We start from the raw sequence: 27,659 nt of genomic DNA on the forward strand, positions 1-27,659 counted from the left end.
AGCCTGTGTATGATAGTCTGTGAGACTTCTATCTCCAGATAACCACCAAAAGTTTGGAAATGGAGGTGTGGCTCAAATTGGTAGAGTTCTAACATTGAGCAGAAGAACTTAGGAACAGCACCCAACTCTTGAGTTCAAGCTACAGCAACAGTGTGTATGCGCACACACACACACACACACACACACACACACACACACACACACACACACACACACGATGTAGCTTTGTTTATTTTGTACATTAAATAGGTTTAAAATCATTTTATGGAAATGTAATTTATAGTAAAAGGCACACATTTTAAATGTAAAGTTCGGTGAGCTTTGACAAATTCACTCAATCAGGTAATCACCATCATAGTCTAGCACCTCAGAAAGTCCTCTGTGTTCCTTTTCATCCAGGTCCTGCTACCTGCTGATGCTTTCTATCACCACAACTCAGTTTTGCTTGTTTATATAAATGGAATCATCCAGTATATTCTTTTATGCTTATCTTCTTTTTCTGTTCTATATAATGATTTCAAGACCATGCCAGTAGTTTATTCCTTTTTATTGCTGAAGAGTATACTTAGTTCATTGCTTTTTTGCCTAGTTGATGCATAAAGTTTTTAAATTGTTTTACCTTATTTGAGAAAAGACTACTTTAGATTCTGTTCATATCCTCTTGTTGGCAAAAGACATCTGGTCTGTAGTTACATGGGGAAAATATATCCAAGCACCCTGAGTTTTATGCCTGCTTATTAGTTGTCTACACTGATAACAAGTGAGAGAACAGAGAGAAGACAGATGGCTGGTGGAGCTTTGCTGACTTCCTAAATGGCTCCTTGGCACAGTTACTCAGGCTTCTGCCTCCCTGAGGGCTGGGATGACAGTGCAAGTAGAAATGCCCCTGATAATTAAGAAGACTCTGAAAAAGTGAGGACCAGGAATTCCTAGCCCCCGCTGTGCAATGCATCAATATGGCAAGCCTTCATTGAATCTAATCACTGAATTTGCCCTTGCTATAGACATGCACCACAGAGCAACTTACACTTTAATGATTCAATATTTAAATAGAGTTAAAGCATACAAAGACAAAAGTTTCTTAAAGGAAACTGTTAATTAGTAAATGTTTAATCACTTTTTGACAAATCACTCAGTTTATACTTTAGTCTTCCCTCATACTTCTGTTTGGTTCTTATTCCTTTTGTTATTTTTAATTTTTAAACAATAAACTGAAGAATAAAAGAAAATGAAATCCTATTTGCATTTAATAGTTCTTATAAAAGGTATACATGTATGTGTGTTTTTGTGTGTAAGTGGAGAGGGAGATTGAAACTTTTCTAAATTAAACTACGTATCTGTTCTGTGGAAGGCACTATAGCGGTATCACTTTAGGTAAGTAATTGAATATTTCTCAACCTCAGTTTCTTCATACCAAGAAGCGTCAAAGGGCAGCAAACCATCTCACAGGATTCTTAACACCTTTTATTCTGGTATCAATTTGTGTAAAGTACTTCATAAATTTTAAAGTTGTATTGAAATTTATGCATATATCTTTTTTTGGCTGAATATTTTTATTTTTATTTATTTTTTTATTGTGAAAATACCATACTATATCTCAGTTTTGTTTATAATTGTTTCCTCTTTCTTTAAGGAAAGATATCTTGTTTTTATGTGTAGAGGTGAAATAGACATATCCCCGTGTGACTTTAAAAAAAAAACCCAACCATTGCTCAAAGAAAAATCTAATCTTTAAAAAAGGTTTTACCTCAAGGTTAAAAGAGCAGTGCTCTACTAAGAAGGTTGTTTGAAGACACACTACTGTAGAGGCCTGTGTTAAAACAAAGCACAGATTTGGGGAGTCACAAATACCTGGAACCTAGTTCTATTTTGTGACTAATTGGCTTTTTAAAAATTCTGTCTTATAGCTCTCTCTTTCTCTCTATTGTAGTTTTTTACTTAAAATGTAGAAAATAATTCATATTCTGTCACAGAAGTGCTATGCTTTTATTGTCATTATTCTTTTACTAAAATGATTTATAACCATTTTAGTTCTTCTACAAATTCAGATTTCTACATATTGGTCTTGCTTTAAGTTACATCTACTTAGACATATCTTCTATTTTGGGGAAAGTTTTTCTAATATAACTACATAGTTTGTGCAAAAACACTTCTAAGCAATTTCACAGAAATAAAGAGTAGTACATTTAGTTACACAGTTTATGCCATCGTTCCACTATACGCTAAATGATAAGAGTGAGAATACAGTGACATCAATCGGTAAGGCCCGTACATTATTCATTTAACATCTGCTGTTGGTTAATATTTTTCCCTATGGGGGAATAAATTACAACACATCAGCACATTTTCTATGCTTTGTGTTTAAGCATTTACAAGTCATTTATTGTATTATTAATATTATTTTATTTCTGCTTATTTGGCAGCACCAGAAGTTATCAATGCCCATGACTATAGCCAGCAGTGTGACATTTGGAGCATAGGTGTCATAATGTACCTCTTGTAAGTAGCCTACTGAATGTACAGTATAGAAGAAATGGATAGTCTCTAATAGTAGGATGATATAGATTTTAAATAAAAACTTGGCAATATATTTTTTAAATGATCTAAAAACCAATTGGGAAGTCATTCTGAAGGGCATCTTATTTGTTGTCAGGCTCATCCCTTAGGTATTTGTTTTAATACTGTAAATTTATAACTTTCAGCTTTGCTTTTCATTGATCTATAAATGTAACAATTTACTATGTGAGCTGAACAAAGTGAAAATTTGTCCTTAACACCTTCTTCATTCCTTGCTTCAAACCAAAAGCTTCTTTGTATTTTTTCATGAGATCTACTTTTAGCCTATAAACAGCATGAAGGCACTGCCATCTGGCCCCAGAGCCCCCATAAGGACAGGGAATGTACAATTAAAAAAAAACCCTCTTGCTTCCATTTCTTGGAGTTCATTTTGAAAGGCATCATTTTATAAAGTCATGTCCATATTGCTATTGAGCCATTGTGGTTCTCTGCTAAGAACATCCGGAAAACCATGCAGCTTATGCTTCTTTGGGTCTGTCTTACTCACTTAATAAAATTTTTTCCTAGTCTTTCCATTTCCTTTTGAATGAGGCAATGTCATTCTTTCTGATGGAAGCATAGAATTCCATTTTCTTGATCCATTCGTCTACTGAAGGGCATCTGAGTTGATTCCATATCTTAGCTATGGTAAATAATACTGCAATGAGCATGATTGTGCTGGTAGCTCTGGTGTGTCCTTGTTTGTGGTCATTTGGGTAAATGCCCAGGAGTAGGATTGCTGGGTCATAGGGGAGCTCTATGTTTAGTCTTTTGAGGAACCTCCATACTGCTTTCCAGAGTCAGTTGTTTCTTTTTACTTCCCTTTGGCTTATTCCCATTTGTTACTGTTTTTGATTTCTGTACCCTTTGTCTTGTACATATGTTTATCTGATTTGGGGAAGGGAAGATGGAATCACAGCAAAGGTACAAAGGGCAAACCAATGCAACAGTAATACTCACTAGAAATTACGTTGGAAATGACCTTTACAACTTTGGGGGGAGGGTTGTGGGGAGGCAGGAAGTGGGAGAAAATGAGGAAGGGGATAACACTATTCAAAAGAAATGTGTTCATTACCTTACTTATGTAACTTTAACCCCTCTATACATAACCTTTTCAATAATTTTTTTAGAGGACAGGAATGTCTGGGGAGTGGAAAGCACTAGATGGGGGTTTTTCAGGATCTAGGGTATGTTAGGCACTAGTTAGTGATCCTGGTTCTCTATTTTTTCACTTTTTGTTCCTTTTCACTCATTGAAAGTTTGAGTCACAGAAACTTTTCTTTTGACATAGTTTTACTTGTTCTTTGATTTTTCTTCACCAATATGATATCTCTTTATAATCTCTTTCCTAGGAAATTATAGGGTCTTTCTGATTGCTCTCCCTGCCTCTAGCCACCCTCTCTAGTTCATCCTTCATAATGCTGTCAGCATTGTCTTTCTAAATCACAAATCTGACAATACTATCCTGATTTAAAAAAAAAAACAACTCTGATAATTACTCCTTACTACAGGAAAATATCAGCGAATCCTCGTATGCATGGCATAGCAATTTGAGTATGACCTGATTCTAGCATACCTTTCCAGTCTTGGGCTGCACATACCTACCCTATTCTAGGCCACTTAATTCTGCATTTGCATGCTTGTACAAATACATGTTGTCTTATCTGCAGACTTTTTTTCACAAATGGGCCGAGTCCCCAAATTAAAACCCTCTATTTCCCTCACTCGTACTCCAGCAATATTTTCTTTGTATTTGAGTTCTAACATTCCACAGAAAATTTAAGGTATCATACGGAAATACATTCAAAACAGTAATACTGAAATAAAAATAATAAAACAGGAATATTTAACTAAGAAGGTTTGTATGTTATAACTTTGATAGAATTCATTGCTCATTTTGATGTGCAAACAATAATATTTTAAAAACTAGATTAAATTATAGTATTCTATATCTTGTATCTGTTTTCCTTTCCCCAAATTCTATGGAAGACAGAGGTCTTAGATTATTCATCTTTGCATCACTTGTATCTGATACAATAGTAAGCACATGATCAGTACTCAATTATATTTGTTAAATTGAATTAAGTGAATTGTCTAAGAGGTGTTCTGAAAAGTTAGTGACCATTGTTCTGCTTCTTGATAAATATGAGCATTTTTATGTTGGTGCAACATTAGTTTTATAGTCCTACTGAAGATCTCACTATGTACTACCTCTTCCAGATCATTTCTGAATATTGGTATCATAGTAGCTATATTTTCACAGTTCTGTGAAATGCAATACACAGACAGTAGAAATTGGATAATATGATTGTAGCTGTAATTCAGCAACTCAACACACATCATTGCTTAGATAACATAAAGCACAAATGTATTCACAAAGTTTTGATCATTGTCTTGTGCTTATTAGAATCCTAGTGCAAAAATTTTGAGCTTTAATCTTTAATTAAAATATAACTGTTTTTAAGCCACTCTTTTATACTCCTGAGACTTTCTACACAAGGAAAGTCAAATATAATATGTGTGATCAAATTAATATACATTCATGTAGGTTATCACATATCTTAATTTTTTTCTTTCTTTTTTTAATCTTCATTTTTCTGCTCCAGAATGTGATTGCATATTCTCATGATGGTATCTTTTTTTTCTTTACAGTAGAGTTGTACTTAGCTAATCAGTACCGATTCCTTAATCTGTCTGTACCCAGTGGTGTTACAGTTAATTTCTTTCACCAAGAACACAAACATATTACCTTCTCCAGGAGGGCTATTTTCTTGTTTATCAGTTAACTTAGATTCATTTCTACTTAATTGGACAATGGTAGCATCCTTTCTGAAGGTGAAATTAGCATAAATAAATATTCTTTATGATTGCAATCTTCTGCTGTTTTGATTCCTGTGTGAGAGCAAGAGAAAATAATAGCAAGACTTTAAGAGGCATTTTTCATGTCTTAGATTCCTTTTTCTATATGTGTGAGAAAATTGCTGTCATAAAATTCTGTATGCTGCTGATTGACCAACCATTAGATACGTTTTGTGTAAATAAAATTGCAAAGAGCAGAAAAAAGTGGAAGTTTTATAATGCAGCCCTTAAGCTATAGTTGCATTGCAGAGGAAGCTAAGGAATTGGTGTGTTGCATATCACTGGTTGATAACAGGCTCAATGAACTGGGCTCTTGCTGGCCTGTCCTCCTTATAATAGATAGTAATTGTCCATAGGGCCATTTTTCTGGCTTTTTTGTTTCCTATGGCTTTCTAAATTGCATTTTTAGACTAAGCAATATCATGATGAATAAGATGAAAGAAAGGAAGGTCAGAATGAGCTAGAGAAATAAAAAGTATTAAAATAAGAATTTGTACACAGTTCAGTAAATTAAGATCTAACAAGATCCTTTTGGGGACATGATTGGCTATCTTGTTCACCTAGTTTGATAAACTGCTAGGTTGAAAATGAGTTCATTCATCATCATCATCATGACAAATGTTTATCAAATTTTGACTGAGAAAAATGTCCATAAGGTAGATATTTAAAGAACTTGGAAAATGTAACTAAACAAAATGAAACTACTAAAAGACCTGGAGATAATTATACTATGAATAATCAATAACTTGAAAAGTATAATGGAACCATGCCATTTCATTCTTTTAATAATAAAGTCGAGGCTGGACGGCATTAATGGATCATACTTATAACCCTAGCTACGTGGGAGAATGAAACTGAGAGGAACACAGTTCAAGGTCATCCTGGACAGAAAGGTTCACAAGACCCCTTCTCAATGCATAGTTGGATGCAGTGGTGTGCTCCTATCATCCAAAGCAATGTAGGAGGCTGAGATGGAGAATTATAGTTGCAGATCAATCTGGACAGCAAAGTCTGCAAGCTTCCATCTCAATGGAAAGAAGCTGCACATAGTGGCACATGCCTGTCATCCCAGCCATCACAGGAAGCCTAAAATAAGCAGATAGTGGTCCAGGCATGCACCAAGCACTGAGACCCCATGTCAAAATAATCAGTGCAACAAAAAGGACTCAGCAGTAAAATACCTGTGTAACAATCATGAAGCTCTGAGTTCAAAATTCAGTACTACATGATAATGTAGACAGACAGACGGATAGATGGTAGGTAGGTAGATAGATACATAAATGGATATACACATACATATATATATATATATATACATATATATATATATATATATATATATATATATATAAAGTATCCTGGGAGTTGAAGAAAATACATATAGTATTTTTCTTTCAATGAGTTTATCTCTAACTTTTGTCTGGTTGACATTGGGCACAGATGGTGGCTAACACTTATTGAGAATGTACTCTAAAGAACTGAGCTCAACTTTTCAGCATATTCTTGTAACTCTTGAATCAATAGCTTCATAGACTTGCCATGTTCTATTAAAAGATGCTAAAATGCATATAGAGTCCCTGTATTGTTCACTTAATGTTCACTTAATACATACTGTTCAGAGTTTTATTGATATTGATTGTTATGTATGCTTATCTTATAACCCCCATTCCCGCCCCCCCCTTTTTGTTGTCATGGGGCTTGAACTCTGGGCCTGGGCTCTGTCCTTGAGCTCTTGGCTAGCACTCTACCACTGGATCCACAGTACCACTTCCAGTTTTCTGGCAGTTAATTGGAGATAAGGGTCTCATGGACTTTCCTGCTTGGGCTGTCTTTGAACCATTATCCTCAGATCTCAGCTTCCTGAGTAGCTAGGATTACAGGCGTGAGCCACCAGTGCCTGGCTAGCTTATACTCATTTACACCAAAAGGTCAGTCATCATCTAATTTTTCCATCCAGACCATCTTTATTTTGTCCATCATAATTAAGGAGCTGTAGCTATTTTCCTGGCTTTTGGAGGTTAGCTCAAAGCCTATAGGGTTAGTCTTGCCTTCTCTTTATTACTAACATTTGTTTAGTATTTTATCAACTTTTGATAACTCTCAGTGCACTCTGGTAACATTTTCATTAGTCCAATTGGTATTATGTATCTTTTTATTCAGGGAAAAGTTTGTGTGTGTGTGTATGTGTGTTTGTTTGTTAAATCTAACCTGGGCACCCCTGGCTCACACCTGTAATCCTAGCTTCTCAGGAGGCTGAGATTTTAGGATTGTGATTCAAAGCCAACCCAGGCTGAAAAGTCCTTGTGAGACTCTTATCTCCAAGTAATCACCATAAAATCAAAGTGGTACTGTGGTTCAAAATGGTAGAGTGCTATCATTGAGCAAAAGAGCTCAGGGACAGCACTGAGACCCTGAGTTCAAGCCCCAGGACTGACAAAAAATAATTCTATTGTATTATTGAGGTATTGTTGTAAGTCAGATAATGAGTAAATGTCTTTTTATGGACAATATCACCCCTTCCTTTACTTTCCCTTAGTTCCCCACTTCGATCGTGCATTATGTATCTTAAGCATTCTTTTAACCTTACTCACATCGAAGTCTGTTTCCTGTTAGGTGCCACTATTATAATGTTCTTTTTTTTTTGTTATAATGCTCTTATACTCACACTTTCCTGTATTTTAATCCAATGTTTGCTTACTGTTTCCCTTAAATGACTTTGAGTCGTTGTGCACACGTATGTATACATTTGTACTTTCTCTGTCATTCTGTCAATAGGATAGGGTCTAGCATCATCTTGGATAGCCTAATGCTTCCATTCTTTTTTAAATATAATTTTTATTGTTATTATGAAGGTGTTTTACAGAGGGGTTACCATTTCACAAGTCAGGTAATGAGTACATTTCTTTTTGGACAATGTCACCTCCCCTGTCACTTTCCCCAAATTTCCCCCTTCTATCCCTGTCCACAGTTGTATAGTTCATTTTCCACTCAGTGCCTACTGAGTATCACGACTGCATTTGTTTACCCTTCCTCCCTCCATTTCTGTGCCACCCTCACCCTCATCGAAAGACAAACAAAAAGAAAAAACAAATGATATCACTACCAACAACAAACAAGCCCATGTTTCTATTTCCTGGGGTTTGTTTTGATAAATAGTATTTTAAATGTTCAAAGGTATTATGCTTTTGGGTTCTTCCCCTAAGAGTATACTCCTTTAGTTTCACCATTTGTGTATGAATGCCCAGACACCTGCATAAGTTATCATGTCCAGTTGTATTTTAGATCTAATGTCCACATATGAGAGAAAACATGCACCCTTTGTTTCTCTGTGTTTGGCTTACAGCTTATCTCACGTAACATAATTTGTTCTAGGTCTATGCATTTCCCTGAAAATGACATACTCTTTCTGATGAGTGACTAAAATTCCATTGTGTATATATACCATATTTTTGGATCTACTCATCTATTGTAGGGCATCTGGGCTCTTTCCATAATTTAGCTAATTGTGAATAGTGCAGCAATGTAAATGGATGTGCAAGTGTCTTTATGGTATCTGGTTTGTAATATTCTAAGGTAATGCTCAAGAGTGGTATGGCTGTATCATAGGTAAGTTCTATGTTTAATTTTTTGAAGAATCTCCAAACTTTCTTCCACAGTGGTTGTACTAGTTTACATTTCCACCAATACAGTAGGGTTCCTTTTCCCTCAGATCCTCGCCAATATTGCTTCCATTCTTACATCCAGAAGGATATTCTTCTTTTCTCATCCATTACTTAAATATGAAACACCACTACTTGCAATCCCACAGAAACTTAATTTTCAACAGATTCGGTTTGAAGACATTTAAACAAAACAATTGCTTTTGTTTAGGTTATGTGGAGAACCACCCTTTTTGGCAAATTCAGAAGAGAAACTCTTTGAATTAATAAGAAAAGGAGAGCTACATTTTGAAGATCCAGTCTGGGATTCCATAAGTGACTGTGGTAAGTATAAATTTGCTTTATTTACTAAGGTAAACATAATATAAGACAATTGGTCTAGTAACAATGCTTTAAATCTCTGGTTAGACATAAAATTTATTTCAGGAAGAAACAACATTTGCTTGTGGCAGTAGTGATACTTTTACTGTGACTGCAAAGCTTAAACCTCCACAAAACAAAATACAGAATAAAAATTAAGGGGGAAATCCTTCTATAACTAATTTTTACTATACTATTGAACTATGTAATCCATGCAATAAAGCTTTACTTTAGGCTTTAAACTTTAGGCATATGTACTGATAATAGTTTACAAATACAGGCCTAAACCTAAATAAATTGAAAAACAAATGACTTTTTAATTTTTTGGAGATGGAGTTTCACCATAATCTCTTGGCTGGTCTCAAATATACAGACTCAAGCTATGCTCCTGACTTAGCCTCCAAAGTAGTTGGGACTAGAGGTATATGCCACCATCCGTAGAAATGTCTATCTGACATTAATTATAGTTAAAGAGAAATAAGATTTTCAGGGTTTTTTTCCTCCTTATTTGCAGCTAAAAGTGTTTTGAGACAACTTCTGAAAATAGATCCTGCTCACAGAATCACAGCTAAGGAACTACTAGATAGCCAGTGGTTAACAGTAAGTTTACAGCAATCCTTTTTTTTTTTTCTGACATTGCTTATTTAATTTGGTCTAGTCTAGTAGTTTTGTATATATAGTCTTCTTGAAGCAGTCAATTAGTTTCATCTTCTGACAAGTTAAAAAAGATTATTTGTCTTGACATTTCTGAAATGGGCATTTCCAAGTAGTAACAACTGTTATCACAGTTGCTCGCATATATTTATAGAAGTTTAAATGAACTTTGCTTTGTTCTTTGCCATGAAGTTATCATGTCCAGATCAGAGCTGAGAGATGCCTATTATTAAAGCTATGGCACCTTGAAGCAGTCTGTTCAGTTCAGTGATGCAAAGCTCTAGAATCATTTACAACACTTTCGACTCTTTGGATGCAGGGAGTCTTTGGGGACTTAGAAAAGCTAATACCTCTAATCAGTTGCTGCTGCTTTGTTTAAAACCTTAAATAGTCATTTATGTATTTCATTCCATTATTAGATTAAATATGGTGAGCCTAGACTTTGTGTCTTCCTGCCCTCTGTATCCCTACTCCTAGAGCATTACCTGGTCAGCAGCAACTTAGGAAGAAGCTACTGCTTACCTCTCATTCATTTTCTTTTCCCTCTGTGGTATTAAGGATCCTGGCTTTTAGGTGGAGAAATTGCTATCCACTTAAAAATCTTTATTATCCAGTCTTCTTTGTTAGTTATCATAGATAGTTGAAGAGATGTGCAGTTGACTCATAAACGAGGGAGTGCACGTGTAGCATTCCTCATATCCTTCCTCATTTCTGCTGACTAGAATGTAGATTGATGGCTAGTATTTGAAAATCATCTTAGACAATGAAGTGGAACCCACAAACTGAGCATGACAAAGCAGGGTTTGTACCTCATAGAGATGTCATGCTTACCTGTGCCCACTCCAGGTGAGCAGGAAGTAATTTGTATTTTTTTAAATCATCTTTAAGATATTGTGTGCTGAGCACTGGTGGCTCACACCTGTAATCCTAGCTACACAGGAGGCTGAGATTTGAGGATTGCGGTTCAAAGCTAGCCAGGGTAGGAAAGTCCTCATGAGACTCTTATCTCCAATTAACCACCAGAAAATCAGAAGTGGTGCTGTGGCTCAAACTGGTTGAGCGCTAGCCTTGAGTGAAAAAGTTCAGGGACAGTTCCCAGGCCCTGAGCTCAAGCCCCATGATTGTTCCCCCCAAAAAAAGATATTGTGAAGCCAAATGCTGGTGGCTCACACCTATAATCCTAGGTATTCAGGAGGCTGAGATCTGAGGATTGCAGTTTGAAGTCAGCCTGGGCAGGAAACTCCATACTCTTATCTCTGTTTAAGCACCAGAAAAGTTGAATTGGATCTATGGCTCAAGTGCTAGAGCACTATTCTTAAGCAAAGAAGCTCAGGGACAGTGCCTAGACCCTAAATTCAAGCCCTAAGACTGGCATCAAAAAGAAAACAAAACAGATATTGTGAAATACGCAGTTTAACCTTAGGTATTACAATTCTCAATGAATAAGTGAATGATTCATTTTGAATGAATGATTCAGTGAATGAATAGGCCTGTAGATAGATATTTTTTTCAAAAATGTAGACTACCATAGATACATAGAAGTATTACTAAGCAATCTTAATCAATGAAGACGTTTGAAGATGCATTATTTGCCAGGCAGTGTATTAAGAACTAGGTATGAATGATACAACTGCATTTGAGATAAATATAACATTCAATTATATTCTTAAAAGTGCACTCTGTGTGGGCAAATAGGGAATTAGATATTGAGGAAGTTTTATTACTAGATGATGATAGTGGCTTGGATCAAGTGGTAACAATAAACAATAGAGATGAAGAGAAACATGGGAGCTATGTATTCTAGAAGTGTAAATGTCAGGCTTGTGGATATAGCTCCATGGTGTAGAGTGCTTGCCTAGCATGCTAGGCCTACTCCTTCCAAGAAAAGGAAGTGTAAATGATAGAATTTGGTGATTGATTAGGAGAGTAATAATAATAAAGGAAAAATCAAGGATGAAATCTAGATTTTTCTCTAACAATTGATTGGACCATGGTGCCATTTTGGATTAGCTCTTCCTCCCCTTGGGTATGTTTGGTGAATCAAGAAACTATATTAGGTATGGTAAGTTTGAAATAACTGTAACATGGAAGGAGAAATATCAGAAATTAACTGAACATATGAGTCTGGAACAGGAGAATTCTGATCTGGAAATATAAATTGGATAATCTTGGGCACACAAATACCATGTCAAACCATTGTGTTGAAGATATTAATTAGGAAGGAAACATAGGAAGGAAATGTAGGTAGAGAGGAAAAGAGGCCCCAGTGACATGCTTGTAAATACTACAACATTTAGTAGAATCCCAGATAAGTTTAGATGCCTTAAATATGAAATGATCTCATTTTTGTAAATTCTGTAATTTTCCTTTGGCAATTTTAAATCACTTCTTTGAATAACAATTTTCTTTCTTTAAGGGCTAAAAAATACTCTTTACCCAAGAATGCATTCTATCTGCCCTCTGTGAATATGTTACTCTCTTATAGGATTCTGTGCAGTAATTATTTCTGGCCTAAAGTAATCGTGCAAATGAGTTAGCAGCTAGATGACTGCAGAAATGTACTGAGTAGATTTGTAGTTCAGGAAAATAAAACATTGTAAAACAGATGGTGTGCTTTAGAAATTTATCGCTTTTGAGTATCACACAACATTCGGATTTGGCCATTTAATTATTTGTTTTCTAATTAGTACAATTTTATTTCTGGCTTTGGTCATTTCTCCAGAAGTCTCCATTTCTGATCCTCTGTAACATTTGTCTCTATGAAGTCTTTGCCAAATGGATAGAAAAGCAACAGATATTGTGTGCTATATTGGACTATCCTAAGGAGTTCAGTGATGAAATTTAGAAAACTGGCATTTGACAAACTTCTGAAAGGCAAAACTCTTTTCGTCTTAACCACTTGAAGTCTTACTTCCTGTAATTCATGTCCTCTGTTTGAAATAAACTAAAGGAAGCATGATGGTTCTCTCAGTGCCTCACTGCTTTATAACCAGAGCTGATCTTTGCAGTATCTAACACTGAGTAACTTTTTTTCAAAGAGATTTATTGGACAAAAGTGTCTATAGCTTAGCCTATGTATTGTGCATTTTGAAACACAATACATATCTGAAAAGTATTTTGAGAAATATAATTATTTCTGCACACATGTAAGTGAATAGAATTTCAAATAAACACATACTGATTTCAAAAGCCAAATTTTAGATGTAAGGAAAAAATGATCAAGAAAATGACTTTTTTTGCAAAGGAAAAGACTGGTGAAGACTTCTCTTGCCAGGAACGCACCTTTTATTGTCTTGTGATCTTTTTTCTTCTTTCCACTTTACTATCAACAATGGTTCAGAAGATGATTGCTTCCTATTAGATGATTGCAGAGGCCTCTCGTATTCCTCATGTCCCCTACTGACAGGTAACACCAGAATTTACATTTTTAAAAACAGATTTCTGAAGAATTTATTTTATTCACTTACATATATTTTTAAAATGCTGTTTTAAGTTAAGAAAGTTACTTTTTTTCTATGTCTTGTTAAAAGACAATTGTCATTTTAAAGTTTTATTAGTATCATTTATTCATTCAGTAATTCCTTCAATAGTATCATTTATTCATTCAGTAATTCCTTCAATACATTTTATTTGTCTCCCACATGCCAGACCCTGTGTTAGGTAATAGAATGTAGTTAAATATACTTTATAAGACACGATCACTGTTATAAACAATTTACAATCTAATAAGGAAAACAAGCTATGTTCGAAGTATAATGCAAAGAGATAGATCGTATAAAAATTACCAAATACATAGGTACAAAAACAAGCGGATGGGAAATAAGGAAGGTTAATTTGATGAGAAGATAAGATGCTAGAAGGAAAGGAATAGGAAATGAGAGGGGAGGAGAAAATACAATCATGAGGGAGCTTAAATCCCAGGTTAAATAATTTTACTTTTATCTTCATACTATTATGAACAATTAATTATATGCTCTTTGAAATGAAAGAAATGATTGTTATGGGGTCTTTCAAGATGGCTTATCTTGTTCTTTCTTTTTTGTTTTGGGCAACCATGGGCCTTGAACTCAGGGACTAGGCTCTGTCACTGAGCTCTTTTGCTCAAAACTAGTGCCTTACCACTTTGAGACACAGCTCTACTTCTGGTTATCTGGTGGTTAATTGGAGATAAGAGTCTCACAGACTTTCCTGCCTAGTATGGCTGTGATCCTCAATCTCAGCCTCCTGAGTCACCAGACAAGATGGCTTATCTTTTTTTTAATCACTTTTTTAATGTTATTAGGGTTTGAACTCAGTGCTTCCTGTTCACTAGCACTTTACCACTGGAGTCTTACCTTCAGTCCTTTTTTGCCTTAGTTTTATAAGTTTTCTTATAATTTTTTGCCTGGTCCAACCTTGGACAATGATCCTCCTACTCCCTGCCCCCATAACTAGAATTGCAGGCATGGGCCCACAGGTGGCTTATTTTAAATAAGTCATTTAAATTTCTATAATGGCCTTAACAATGTTAATTAAAAGGCGCTATCAGGGAACAAAGAAAGATAAAACACAGTCCTGTCCTTTGAATAATTTGCTACAAGTTACAGTCAAACTCTGCAACGGCACTTGTAATCAATGTGAAGAGCTGAATTTCAGAACACTCTTTCCTTGTGCATGAACAGGGCCCTTACTCATTAATTTACAAATTGGTATCCAATGTGGTCATTAGCTTTTGACCTCTAGGCTTGAGGGGGAAATTTTTCTGGTGACTAATTATTGGCTGTTATTTTTTTCCCCTTCTGTATATTTTCATCCTAAGTATGTTGATTCCTACATTTATATTACTATAGTTACTCTTAATTTCTGAATTAGCTCATATATGTATACATACATAAGAATATGTTACATCCTTGTTTAATTAGTCTTTCTATAAAAATTGTATTAGGAAGAAATTCATGCATCATAACAATTGGAGATTTATTCTGTATTCAATTATTAATAAGTACTCAAAAATCCAACAAATATTTATTGAACAACCACTGTATACTATGGAGGACATAGGATCAGTCCGGTCTAGTTTCTTCCCACACCAAATAAAGATTTAATTTAAAACAAATACAGGCAGAGAAGAATAAATCTATAAGAATATACACATAGAACAGTAGTACTGATTTTCCACAAAAGAGCTGTTTTTCTCTCATATTAGAAAAACTGCTTAAGTGAATAAAAATGGTTAGTGTTGGAGCTAAGATAAAAAGAAAGGGAATTCTAGGTAGAATTCCCTTCACAAAGGGGCATATAAACTCAGAAAAATAGGAAGTTTACTTAGCGACCTATTAGTTTTCCTAGAGCCGCAGAAACCATGTAGGGAAATTAACTTGAAAAAGCACCTGAGAGTTGTTTTGCTTTGGACCTTTACTAAGACTTTAAGCTTTACTCCTAGTGAGTTACTGCTAAAAGGCACTGAAGTCCAACCATCACAGCTGGGCTTGTGTGAATTCTCTCTTTTGTCCTTGGAGGGTAATGTCAGTAGACTTGGATGGCACCTGTGGGCTAGATCTGGTAGCTAGATTCTCTTATTTTAATGGAATATCCCACTTGAAATAATAGGACACTAGAAGAGTCATAGGTCTTGTGGGAGCATAAACACAGGTCATAGCTAAGGAGCAAAAGCAGAGTCTCAGAAAATGTATCAAGAATCAGGAGCTATGACAGGAAATGGACTCATGACCTTGCTCATGTAACTATAACTCCTCTGTATAGTATCTTTACAATAAAAAAAGATATCAAAAGAATCAGGAGCTAAATGATAATAGGATCATTGGGTTTCTCTCACAGGTCAACTCTTTGAATTAGTGGGTTGGTGCTAGGACAGACAGAGCTCTAGGAAGGGTTATCTGGCAGTGGTATACAGTGAGGAAGCATGCGTGAGGTGCATGAGGAGAAGCAACTCTTGTACACATTGGTGGTCATGGTTCTGTGATAAGCAGACTGGCCAATAGGATAGACACAGAAACATATCTTTGTAACTTTTATGACAGCACTCAAATGGAAGATCAAAGGGACAGGACTATTTAGTAACTAAAGTTGAACTAAACAGTTATCCACATGGAAAAAATGAAATTGAATTTGTCTTACCATAGACAAAAAAATCAACTCTAGAAGAATCAGAGTTATAATAAAAAAGCAAATATTTGACATTTTTAATTGAAAATGCAGATGAATCTCTCTTGGGATGTGTAGTAAAGGAATTAATAAACAGTATCAGAAGTACTAATAATAAACAAGTTATCACAGGTATTAACACAAGACATGATGGACTAACTTGACTAATAATGTTAAAATCTTCTGCTTAAAAAGCACCACATTAGGAAAAGTAAATAGGTCATAAACTTGGAGAAGGCTTTTGTAACACAAATAACCAACAAAGGAATAATGTAATGAAATTTAGATGATTTACCAGTCAATACAAAGAGGACACATACAAAGTAATATAAAATGGGCAGACAGAAAGATGCATTTCACAAAAGAGAACACACATTCAGCTAATGAACATGTGCTGAGATGCTCAGTTTCATTAGTGAACAGGGAAATACAAATCAAGACCTGATGAATTAAGTCAAGAATTAAATCATGTAACAATAAATACTAGTTGTTGGAAATGGTATAGATAAACAATACCTCTCAATCTTTGCTAGTGAGTGTATTAATTAGTGCAGCTACTACAGGGAAAGGGACTGGAATTATCTTGTAAAATTAACTCATACTCAGCAACCCAAGAAATTTCCCTCCTAAGAATACACCCAAGAAGAACGCTTGGACATATATACCAGGAGACAGATACACTATCAATATAGGTTAAGTATCCTTTATTTGAAATGCTTGGGACAAGAAGGGTTTCAGACTTTGGATTTCCCCCTGAATTTTGGAATGTTTGTATATACATAAGATATCTGAAGGACAGGACTTAAGTTGAAACACAAAATCTGCATTTTATATTCACCTTATACACATAAGGTAGCTTTATTTAATACTTTAATGTACCTGAATTTTGACAGCAACCTGTCAGCTGAAGTCAGATATACAATTCTCCAATTTTGACATCATCACTTGTTGCCACTCAGAGTTTCAGATTTTGGAGCATTTTGGGTTTTGTATATCTGGATTATGGATTATTTGGATATATGGATGCTGAGCTTGTAGAAGTGTGTAAATGAGGAAAAGCTCAGAATCAACTAACTTTGGAGAATGTATAAATTATAGTATTGAAACTCTAGGTCTCCTTGGCACAGGCCGAAATTTTCTTAATAGAGACCCAGAAACACAACAAATCAAAGAAAAGTTGGATAAATGGGATTGCATGAAATTGCAGAGCTTCTGCATGGAAAAGGACATAGCTAGCAAGATCAATAGAAAGCCATAGATTGGGAGAAGATCTCCACTAGCCATACAACAAACAAGGGTCTCATATCTAAAATATACCTGGAACTCAAAAAATTAATTCCCCCAACAACAAATCTTCAAAGAAACAACTGCCCAATAAATAAGTGGGCTAAAAACTTAAAGAGAAACTTCTCTGAAGAGGAAAGAAGGATGGCCAATAGACACATGAAGAAATGCTCAACTTCTCTAGCCATAAAAGAAATGCAAATCAAAACAACATTGAGATACCACCTCACCCCAGATAGAATGGCTATAATCAAGAACTCTAATAACAACAGATGCTGGAGGGGATATGGACAGAAGGGAACCTTACTTCATTGTTGGTGGGAATGTAAACTTGTTCAACCACTTTGGAAAGTAGTATGGAGGTTCCTCAAAAGACTCCACATAGAGCTCCTCTATGACCCAGCAATCCCACTTTTGGGCATTTACCCAAATGTTTACAAACAAGACCACACTAAAGCTACCAGCACAACTATGTTTATTGCAGCATTATTTACCATAGCTAAGATATGGAACCAACCCAGATGCCCCTCAGTAGATGAATGGATCAAGAAAATGTGGAATATATACACAATGGAATTCTATGCCTCCATCAGAAAGAATGACATTGTCCCATTTGTTAGGAAATGGAAAGACTTGGAATAAATTATATTAAGTGAAGTGAGCCAGGCCCAAAGAAACATAGGTCCCATGGTTTCCTTATTTTTAATAACTAGTATATGTCTGAGTCAAGCAGAAAAGGTCAGATAAGTTGATGTTAGGGAAATGAACCCTAAGATATGTATTCAAATGTTTTTTTTTTCTTTCATGCAATTGTTTCTAACACATAAGATTATTTCTTTGTTGCTTTGTATGTCCCTCCCCTACGGTATAACCCCTGCTTTCACTGTATTTGATGTTGTTATAATTTGTGGAGGGGAAGGGAAAAAACAAATCATTTAAATAGGGATATAGTTTGACCCATTGCAACAATGAGACGTACAAGTTGTTATATCGAAAACAACTTTGGTGGGGGGGGGAGGTTTGGGTTTGGGGGGCAGAGGGAAGGATGGGATGATAAGGGGAAACAAAGGAGGAGGCTACAATGCTTGATAAGAAATGTACTCATTATCTTGCCCATGTAATTGTAACCCCTCTGTACAGTATTTTCACAATAAAAAATATATATAAAATAATAAATTATAGTATTGTTTAATAATATAATATTCCATAGCAACAAAATGATTCTGGTAATATGTACAAAGCTATAAAAGATTATTTTTAAATTAATCATAATTTTGGAAGATGTAGCTTCTCTAAAATTCACAAATTTTAATAGATAAGCAGATGAATTTATTTATATGAGCATGCCTTTGTGTCACTGCCACCCAGAACAATACAATGTTTCTATCCCCTACAAATATACTTTGTTCCAGTTCCTTGTCAGTAACTATCTTTTCCATCCTACCAGTGATAATTACTTTCATCTTAAGTCTGCTTTTTTGGTTGATGGGCTTTAAATAAATGGGATCTACAAGGTACATTCTTTTGTGGCTTCTTTTACTCAATATTATGTCTATGAGATTCAAGTTGTGTAAAAGAAGTTTCTAAATGTTGGATAATATTTCATTGTGTGAACTTAGCACAATTCATTTTGTCAATTCCCCCTGTTTGACATTTGGTTGTTTCTAGTTTTTGACTAGTATAAATAAATCTGTTATGAACATTCTTGTACAAATCTGTTTGTGGACATATGCACTCATTTCCCTTCTGGGTATAGATCTAGGAGTGAAATTGCTCAGTGGTATGGTAAGCCTACATATTTAACTTTAAAAGAAATTACCAAAAGCTTTCCAAAGTTATGTACCATTCACTAGCAATATGTGAGAGCTCCAGTTTTATTTCCCATTATTTCCAATGCTTGTTATAGTTGATATTTTAAATACTTGGACAGATAAATTGTGGGTATTGCACTGTAGTTTGAATTTGCATTTCCTGTACTTGAATTTCCATTTATTGTACTTATGTTTATTGGCCCATTGATTGTCCTTATTTTTGTGAAATGACTGTTCCAGGTCTTTGCCTCATTTTTGGTTTTGGTTTTTATGCTATTCTAAACATTTCTTTATATATTCTAGATATGCCATTTGTTATATACATATATGTTATGTAAGTTTGTCACCTATATGCAAATGTATACAAAATTACTATTATATATGTATATACATTTTCCCCAGTTTATTATATGCCTTTTTAGTTTCTTAATAGTACCTCTGGTTAAGAATTATAACTTCAATGGAATTTCATTTATCAAGTTTTTCTTTCACAGTTAATACTTTTTGCATTTTTTCCCAGCAATTCTTTGCTTGCCCCTAGGTATGGAAGACAGGATCCATAAGGTTTTATATTTTTGTTTCCCTTCTGAGGTTTGTGTGTTTTTGCCTTCAAATTTAGGTCTTTGTTGCATCATGAATTAATTTTCTTGTATGTTATAATGTAGGAGTCAAGGTTCATTTTTCCCCCAAAAGATATCCAATGGTCTCAAGCAATGTAATGTCGAACGAAAAGTCCCAAGGCAAGATATTCATTCTATCAAGTGAAAACAGCTAAAGGAATACTTACTTTGAATATAAACAAATATTATTTTTTTTTTTTTTTGCTGGATCTGAGGCTTCAACTCTGGGCTTGGGTGCTGTACCTGAGCTTCTTTTTGATCAAGGCTAGTGTTCTACCACTTGAACCATACAGCACCACTTCTGGTTTTTTTCTCTGATTAATTGGAAATAACAGTCTCATGGACTTTTCTGCCTGGGATTTGAACTGCAAACCTCAAATCACAGCCTCCTGAGTAGCTAGGATTTCAGGCCTGAACTACCAGTGCCTGGCAATAAGTATTTTTAAAAAAAGGAAAGGAGGGGCTGGGAAGGTAGCTCAGTGGTAGAGCGCTTGCCTTACATGCATGAGGTCCTGGGTTCCATTCCCCAGCACCACATAATCAAAAATTAAAAAAGCCGGAAGTGGCGCTGTGGCTCAAGTGGTAGAGCACTAGTCTTCAGCTGAAGAGCTGAGGGACAGCGCCCAGGCCCAGAGTTCAGGCCCCACGACTGGACCCAAAAAAAAAAAAAAAAGGAATGATAAACACCAGATTGTAGATAGTAATCACCTCAGGTGGTAGAAGGCAGGAAGACAGGATAGAGAAAACCTAGGTAGATAGATGCAAGTTAGACTGCTTTTTAGTAGTTTTGGTTTGTGTGTGTGTGTGTGTGTAGTTATGTCAGTGAAGTTTATTTCATTATGAATGACTAAATAAGTAAAAATGAATCTCTCATGGGTTAATGAAAAAATACACTATTGAAATCCTAAAATAAGACTAGAATATTGATTCAGTTACAATGCACCTTAGGTCCAATGGAAGGTATTTAATATCGTGTAATGAGCCAGGCTCAAGTGACTCATGCCTGTAATCCTAGCTACTCAAGAGACAAGAGATCGAAGGATCACAGCTGGAAGCCAGCCTGGGTAGGGAAGTTCATGAGACCCTTATCTCCAATTAACTACCAGAAAAAAGCACCAGAAGTGGGGCTGTGGTTCAAGTGGTAGAGAGCTAGCCTTCAGCAAAAAGGCTCAAAGACAACACCCAGGCATTGAGTTCAATTCCCAGGACCAGCACAAAAACAAATAATCATATAATGAAATAAATTATTGAACTTATTTACTATACACAAATTTTATTAGGTATTTCCTTAGTTTTATTGGAATTGAAGAAATAATACATTTTTCTTCTAAAGATTTTTCTACCCAGTTACCAGGTTGATTTTCTTTCTGAATTCCACCACAAAAATTTTGAATTGATTTCAGTGCTTCAGATTTTTTTTCTTTTTATTCATTAAAAATATTGTCTTTAAGTAGTTGTACAGCTGGGTGCTAGTGACTCAGGCCTGTAACCTTAGCTTTTCAGGAGGCTGAGAGCTGAGGATTACCATTTGAAGCTAGCCAGGCAGAAAAGTCTGTGAGACTCTTATCTCCAATTAACCATAAAAAGCTAGAAGTAGAGCTGTGGCTCTCGTGATAGGACTAGCCTTGAGCACAAAAGCACAAGGATAGCACCCAGGCCCTGAGTTCAAGCCCCAGAACAGGCAAGAAGGAAAAAAGGTATGTAATTGTACAGGGGAGTTACTATTCGGTAAATGTGTTTATAAGTACAATGCAAACTGATCACTGTTAGCTTTTCATCATTCTCCCCATCCCTCCAACTTCAACTTATTCCCTCAATTTTCTTAATTTTATAGAATAATCACTGAATATTGTGACTGCATTCTCCCCTTTCTTCCTCTCTTCATTTATCCACCCTCCTTCCTTTGACCTCCCCCACAAACAAAACTTTCAAGTGCCAGTATCCTGGTATTCATTCTAAGGAATTTTAAGGCAATTCTAAGGAATTACACCATTTGAACTGCCCCCTGCAAATGCCATTTTGGTTAATATGTTTGTGTTTATGTGTGCATTGATAAAAATTAGTTCTAGCTTCCACATATGAGAGAAAACATACATCCTTCATCTCCCTGGACTTCACTGACTTCCCTTAATGTAATTTTTCCAGGTCCATCCTTTCTTTCTTTTTTTTTTTTTTGGTCGGTCGTGGGGCCTGAACTCTGGTCCTGGGCGCTGTCCCTCAGCTCTTCAGCTCAAGGCTAGTGCTCTACCACTTGAGCCACAGCGCCACTTCTGGCTTTTTTCTTTTTGCTTATGTGGTGCTGAGGAATCGAACCAAGGGCCTCATGCATGCAAGGCAAGCGCTGTACCACTGAGCCACCTTCCCAGCCCAGATCCATCCATTTTTATTCATCCATTCTTCCTAATGTTTTCCCTTCTCCTTTCTGTAGTAATTTCATGGTTTCAGGTCTTATATTGAGTTCTTTGATCCATTTTGAATTGATGTTAGTACAGGGTGGCAGATAGCGATCCAGTTTCAGTTTTCTAGATGTAGATATATCAATTTTCCTAGCATCCTAATGGATGAATAAAATTCCATTGTGTATATATACCATAATTTCTTGATGTATTCATTCATTGAGGAGCCTCTGAGCTGTTTCCATACCTTGGCTATGGTGAATAGTACAACAACGAACGTAGTTGTACATACGGCTTTACATAGGCAGTTCTATGTTTAATTGGTTGAGGAATCTCTAACCTGCTCTTCAAAGTGAACAGGTTTACATTCCCACCAACAGTGGATTTCTTTTCTCTCACATCTGTACAGACATGTTATTTATTGTATTTTTCTTTTTGTGCTGGTCCTGGGGCTTGAAATCAGGACCTGGTACTAGCCCTGAGCAAAAAGAGCTCAGGGATAGCACCCTACCATTTGAGCCATAGCTCCACTTCTGACTTTTTGGTGGTTAACTGGAGATTAGAGTTTCATGGAATTTCCTGCTGGAGATATCTTTGAACTTCAATACTCAGATCTCAGCCTTCTGAGCAACTAGGGTTACAGGTATGAGTCACTGGTTCCTGGCTAGTGTTTGTATTCTTGATGATAACCATTCTTACTGGGCTGAGTTTGAATTTGTGATGTTTTTGATTTGCATTTCCTTTATGGCCAGATATGTCGAGAGCATTTCTTTGTGTGTCTATTGGCAATTTTTACTACTTTTTCTGAGAAGTCTCCATTCAGCTTGTTTCTCTACTTATTGAGTTGTTTCTTTCAGGGTTTAGTTCCTTGAACATTTTGTATATTCTGGATATTACTCCATTGTCTGACATAGCTGGCAAAGCCCTTTGTTCTTTAGGTTGCATTTTTAGTTTGTTATCTATATCCTTTGCTATGCAAAAACTTCTTAGTTTGATGCGGTCCCATTTATCAATTATATCTTTGATCTGCCAAGTCCTTGGAACTTTACTCAGAAACTTCTTGCTTGTTCTGAGAAATCCTATGTTTCCTCCTTTCTTTCCTATACTATTTTAATGGTTTCAGGTCTTATATTGAGGTTTTTGATCCATTTTGAATTAATGTTAGTACAGGGTGCAGATAGGGATCCAGTTTCAGTTTTCTAGATGAGGGTATCAGTTCTCCTAGCTCTATTTGTTGAAGAGGCTGTCTTTTTTCCATTCTGTATTTTTGGTTCCCTTATCTAATATTAGATGGATGTACATCTGTGGTCTTATTTTGAGGTCTTCCATTCTATTCCTTTGGTCCTCAGGCCTGTTTTTGTGCCAGTATCAAGCTGCTTTTATTACTATATCTCTGTATTAAAGTTTCAAGTTTGGATTATTATACCTCTAACACCATTTTTTTTTAACCAGGATTGCTTTGTATTTCGGGACCTTTTGTAGTTCCATATTAATTTTCAGGTTATATTCTCTCTGAAGAATGACATTGGTGTTTTGGTGGGCACTGAATTTGTAGATTGTCTTAGACAGTATTGCCATTTGAATGATATTAATTCTGCCAAACCAGGAATATGTGAAGTCTTTTCATTTCTTAATGTCTTCTGTAGTTTCTTCAAATTTTTATAGATTTCATTGTAGAGGTCCTTTACTTCCTTAATTTGATTGATTCCTAGGAGTTTTTTTTTATTTTGAGATTATTGCAAATAGAGTTGCTTTCCTGATATCACTCTTGATCTCATTGTTAAAGTACAGAAAAGCTACTGACTTTTTTTTTTAATTGTGAAAATACTGTACAGAGGGGTTACAATTACATGGGCAAGATAATGAGTACATTTCTTATCAAGCATTGTAGCCTCCTTTGTTTCCCCTTCCCATCCCATCCCCCCACAATCCTCCCCCCCCCCGCACCCCCCCCCCCCACACCAAAGTTGTAAAGTTCGTTTTCGACATAATGGCTTGTATATCTCATTGTCACAATAGGTCCACCTGTATCCCTATTTAAACGATTTGTTTTTTCCCTTCCCCTCCACAAATTATACCGACATCAAATACAGTGAAAGCAGGGGTTATACCGTGGGGGAGGGACATACAAAGCAACAAAAAAATAATCTTATAAATGTGTTAGAAACAATCGCATAAAAGAAAAAACATTTAAATACATATCTTAGGGTTCATTTCCCTAACATCAACTTATCTGACCTTTTCTGCTTGACTCAGACATATACTAGATATTGCAAATAAGGGAAACCATGGGACCTATGTTTCTTTGGGCCTGGCTTACTTCACTTAATATAATTTTTTTGGAAATGGGGAAAGCTACTGACTTTTGTGGATTGATTTTATACCCTGCTACTTTGCCAAAGTTATTTATTGGTACTTCAGACTTATAAAAATATTTTAAATAAGATTTCAGATTATTTACAGCTGTAAGAGTTTTGTTATTGCTTCGCTTTGTTGTGTTTTTGTGAAGTTGACTTAAGAAAAAAATGAATAAGATTGCTATAAATTCTTGTTGAAGCAGATAAGGGAAACTGTGGATCTTGAAACTTATTCCTGCAAATTATCTCTGCCCACAGATCCTTCTAAAAGTTTTCATATATAGCTGGGTATGAACATACCTGTTTTGAAAATTTTGATTTGGAGTTTAAAAGCTCAGCTAATCTGTAAGAAGAAATTCTTGGGAGGGAAGTTAGAAATGTGCTTTTGAAATAGATAAATTAGTGTCTTAGTCTTTTTCCTCTCGAAGACTAGAAATACCAATTCCAGCCTTAAGTACTCCCATTGTTGCCATACTTGTGAAGAAAAGTCACCGAGATGACATGGATTGGAAAATCATAAAGTAGCCCATGATGTTTGCTTCAATAGTTACCATTGCCTTGACAAGAAGCTACCTTGGATGCATGGAGTCCTGCTAGGGCATGTTTGGTGAATTCACTGAAAAAATGTTTTCAGTCTCTTGAGGTTATCTTTCCCTACTGTAATTGGCATTGCTTTTTTTTTTTCTTTTTGGCAGTCTTGGGGCTTGAACTCAGGGCCTGGGTGCTGTCCCTGAGCTTCTTTTGCTCAAGGCTAACACTCTGCCACTTGAGCCACAGCGCCATTTCTGACTTTTTCGGTATATATGGTACTGAGGAATCGAACCCAGAGCTTCATGCATGCTAGGCAAGCTCTCTACCACTAGGCCACATTCTCAGCCCTTGGCATTGCTTATTAGTCTTCTCAGTAATAGTTGAGACTACTCATGGTAAAATAATTTAAAAAGTAAATAGAAGGGCTGAGAAGATGGCTCAGTGATAGAGTACTTGCCTTGCATGCATGAGGCCCTGGGTTCAATTCCTCAGCACCACATAAGCAGAAAAAGCTGAAGTAGTACTGTGGCTCAAGTGATAGAGCACTAGCCTTAAGCAGGGCAGCACCCAGGCCCAGAGTTCAGGCCCCACAACCAACCAAAAAAAGTCAATAGAAGATTCCCTCTCACTAAAGATTATCATTGTTAAGAACAAGTCATCACAAACACCTATACAGTTTCATGCAACACACATAAGTTCACGTAATATAAACTTTTTTTACCTAATATATAGAGATTACTTTTTTTTAATTTAATTTTATTTTATTTGTGAACATACTGTACAGAGGGGTTACAATTACATGGGCAGGATAATGCGTACATTTCTTACCAAGCATTGCAGCCTCCTCCTTTGGTTTACCCTTCACATCCCTTCCCAGTAGAGATTACTTTTTTATAGGAGAAAAAGTCACTCTGTATTGAAATAGTCTCCTATGAATATATATATATATATATATATATATATATATATATATATTTGCATACCACATAATTATAGGTATAGGATAAATTCTGAATGGTGGAATCACTGGCCAGAGAGATTGCTTTATGCATTTTGATAGTATATTGCTCAGTTACCATCTCAAAAAGCTAGCAAAAAACTTGTTTTTCAACATCCTCATGAACATAGGATATTACTAAACTTAAGTTTATGTCCCTCTATTAAGTGATGTTTGGTATCTTAATTGTTTAGATTTGAGATTCATTCATTGTGTGAAGTTGTGCATCCCTGTATGTATATGTGTGTGTGTGTGTGTGTGTGTGTGTGTGTGTGTATTTTGTTACTGAAAAAATTTATTCCTAGTAACATTAAAATGGAAGTGTTCTAGCTGTTTACAAAAGTAAGTCACATGTTTGAAAGGCATAGAGAAGTGAAATTGCCATGTGCCTTGAAGGAACAAACATTGAGTGAAGAAAATTAGTGAATAATACAATATTCAGAGTTAACCAAAGGAAACCTAATTAGGGTAAGGTCACTGACTACCAGCATTACACACAAAGAGGTATTAGATTGTCTCTAATAGTGAAAGAATCAGATTGAGGTAAATTTGTTTGTATTTACATTCCTGGAGTCTGGATACTATGAATTTATGATGATTAGGGTTAGAGGTCAAGATAAAGTTTTAATAGAGGAGAGATGGATGAGAGGGAACAAGCAGAGTCCTGGAGATTAGAACTCATTTGAAAGGAAATTTGGAGACTGATTTTAGATGACTTCAGTCTTACATGGTTGCTATTGCTGAACCACATCCTGTGTTTCACTTGAGTTTAAGTTCACTTCATCGTTTTGAATTCTTTTTTTTTTAATTTTTACTTAATTTTTATTGTGAAAATACTGTACAGAGGGGTTACAATTAGATGGGCAAGATAATGAGTACATTTCTTCATCGTTTTGAATTCTGAGATACCTGAAAGAGATGATTCTTAGCTTGAGCCTCTTGGAGAAAATGTAGGCTATGAATACACAGAAAGGAATGGCAAAGGATTCTGAATTAAAGTGATAAGGGATGGATGAATATAACCAGTGGTATAACTGGATGAAAGTGGTAAAAAAAATAAAACTTTCTTAAAATAGAATGAAACAGAAGAATCACTAAGAGGAAATCACACAAGGATCCTCATTTGCTATTATCATTACATACTTAATATTACCTGTTTTAATCATGAATATATTAAGCACCATAAGTCTTTAATGCATTTAAATAGCTCCCTGTCTTGTAGCTTTCTATTATTGATGGCTAACACTCAGTTTACTATAGATAAAGATTAATTTAGATTTATTCTATAGTTATATTTATATTTGAAACTCTAATTTAAATCTAAATGTTATTCAAACTTCTTGCCCGAATTTTATCCTAACAGTTTGAATTAGGGGCAAAATATTTAAAGACTTACATAGTAAAGCAGAATTCATTTGGGCCTATATTCCT

The 27,659-nt window shown here is 35.5% G+C and overlaps 1 protein-coding gene across 1 annotated transcript in view; it reads left to right on the plus strand.

The window, feature by feature from the left end:
- Stk33 (serine/threonine kinase 33) overlaps nucleotides 1–27,659 on the plus strand; it is a 69,018-nt gene that overhangs the window by 23,630 nt on the left and 17,729 nt on the right. The window contains exons 8-10 of the mRNA XM_042691547.1: nucleotides 2,424–2,499; nucleotides 9,286–9,398; nucleotides 9,949–10,034. Of these exons, the coding sequence (XP_042547481.1) occupies nucleotides 2,424–2,499; nucleotides 9,286–9,398; nucleotides 9,949–10,034 (275 nt within the window). The remainder of the gene's footprint in view (nucleotides 1–2,423; nucleotides 2,500–9,285; nucleotides 9,399–9,948; nucleotides 10,035–27,659) is intronic.

This window comes from Dipodomys spectabilis, unplaced genomic scaffold (assembly GCF_019054845.1).
Source record: "Dipodomys spectabilis isolate Male_0828 unplaced genomic scaffold, ASM1905484v1 ptg000145l, whole genome shotgun sequence".
In the NCBI taxonomy this organism is placed as follows: Eukaryota; Metazoa; Chordata; class Mammalia; order Rodentia; family Heteromyidae; genus Dipodomys; species Dipodomys spectabilis.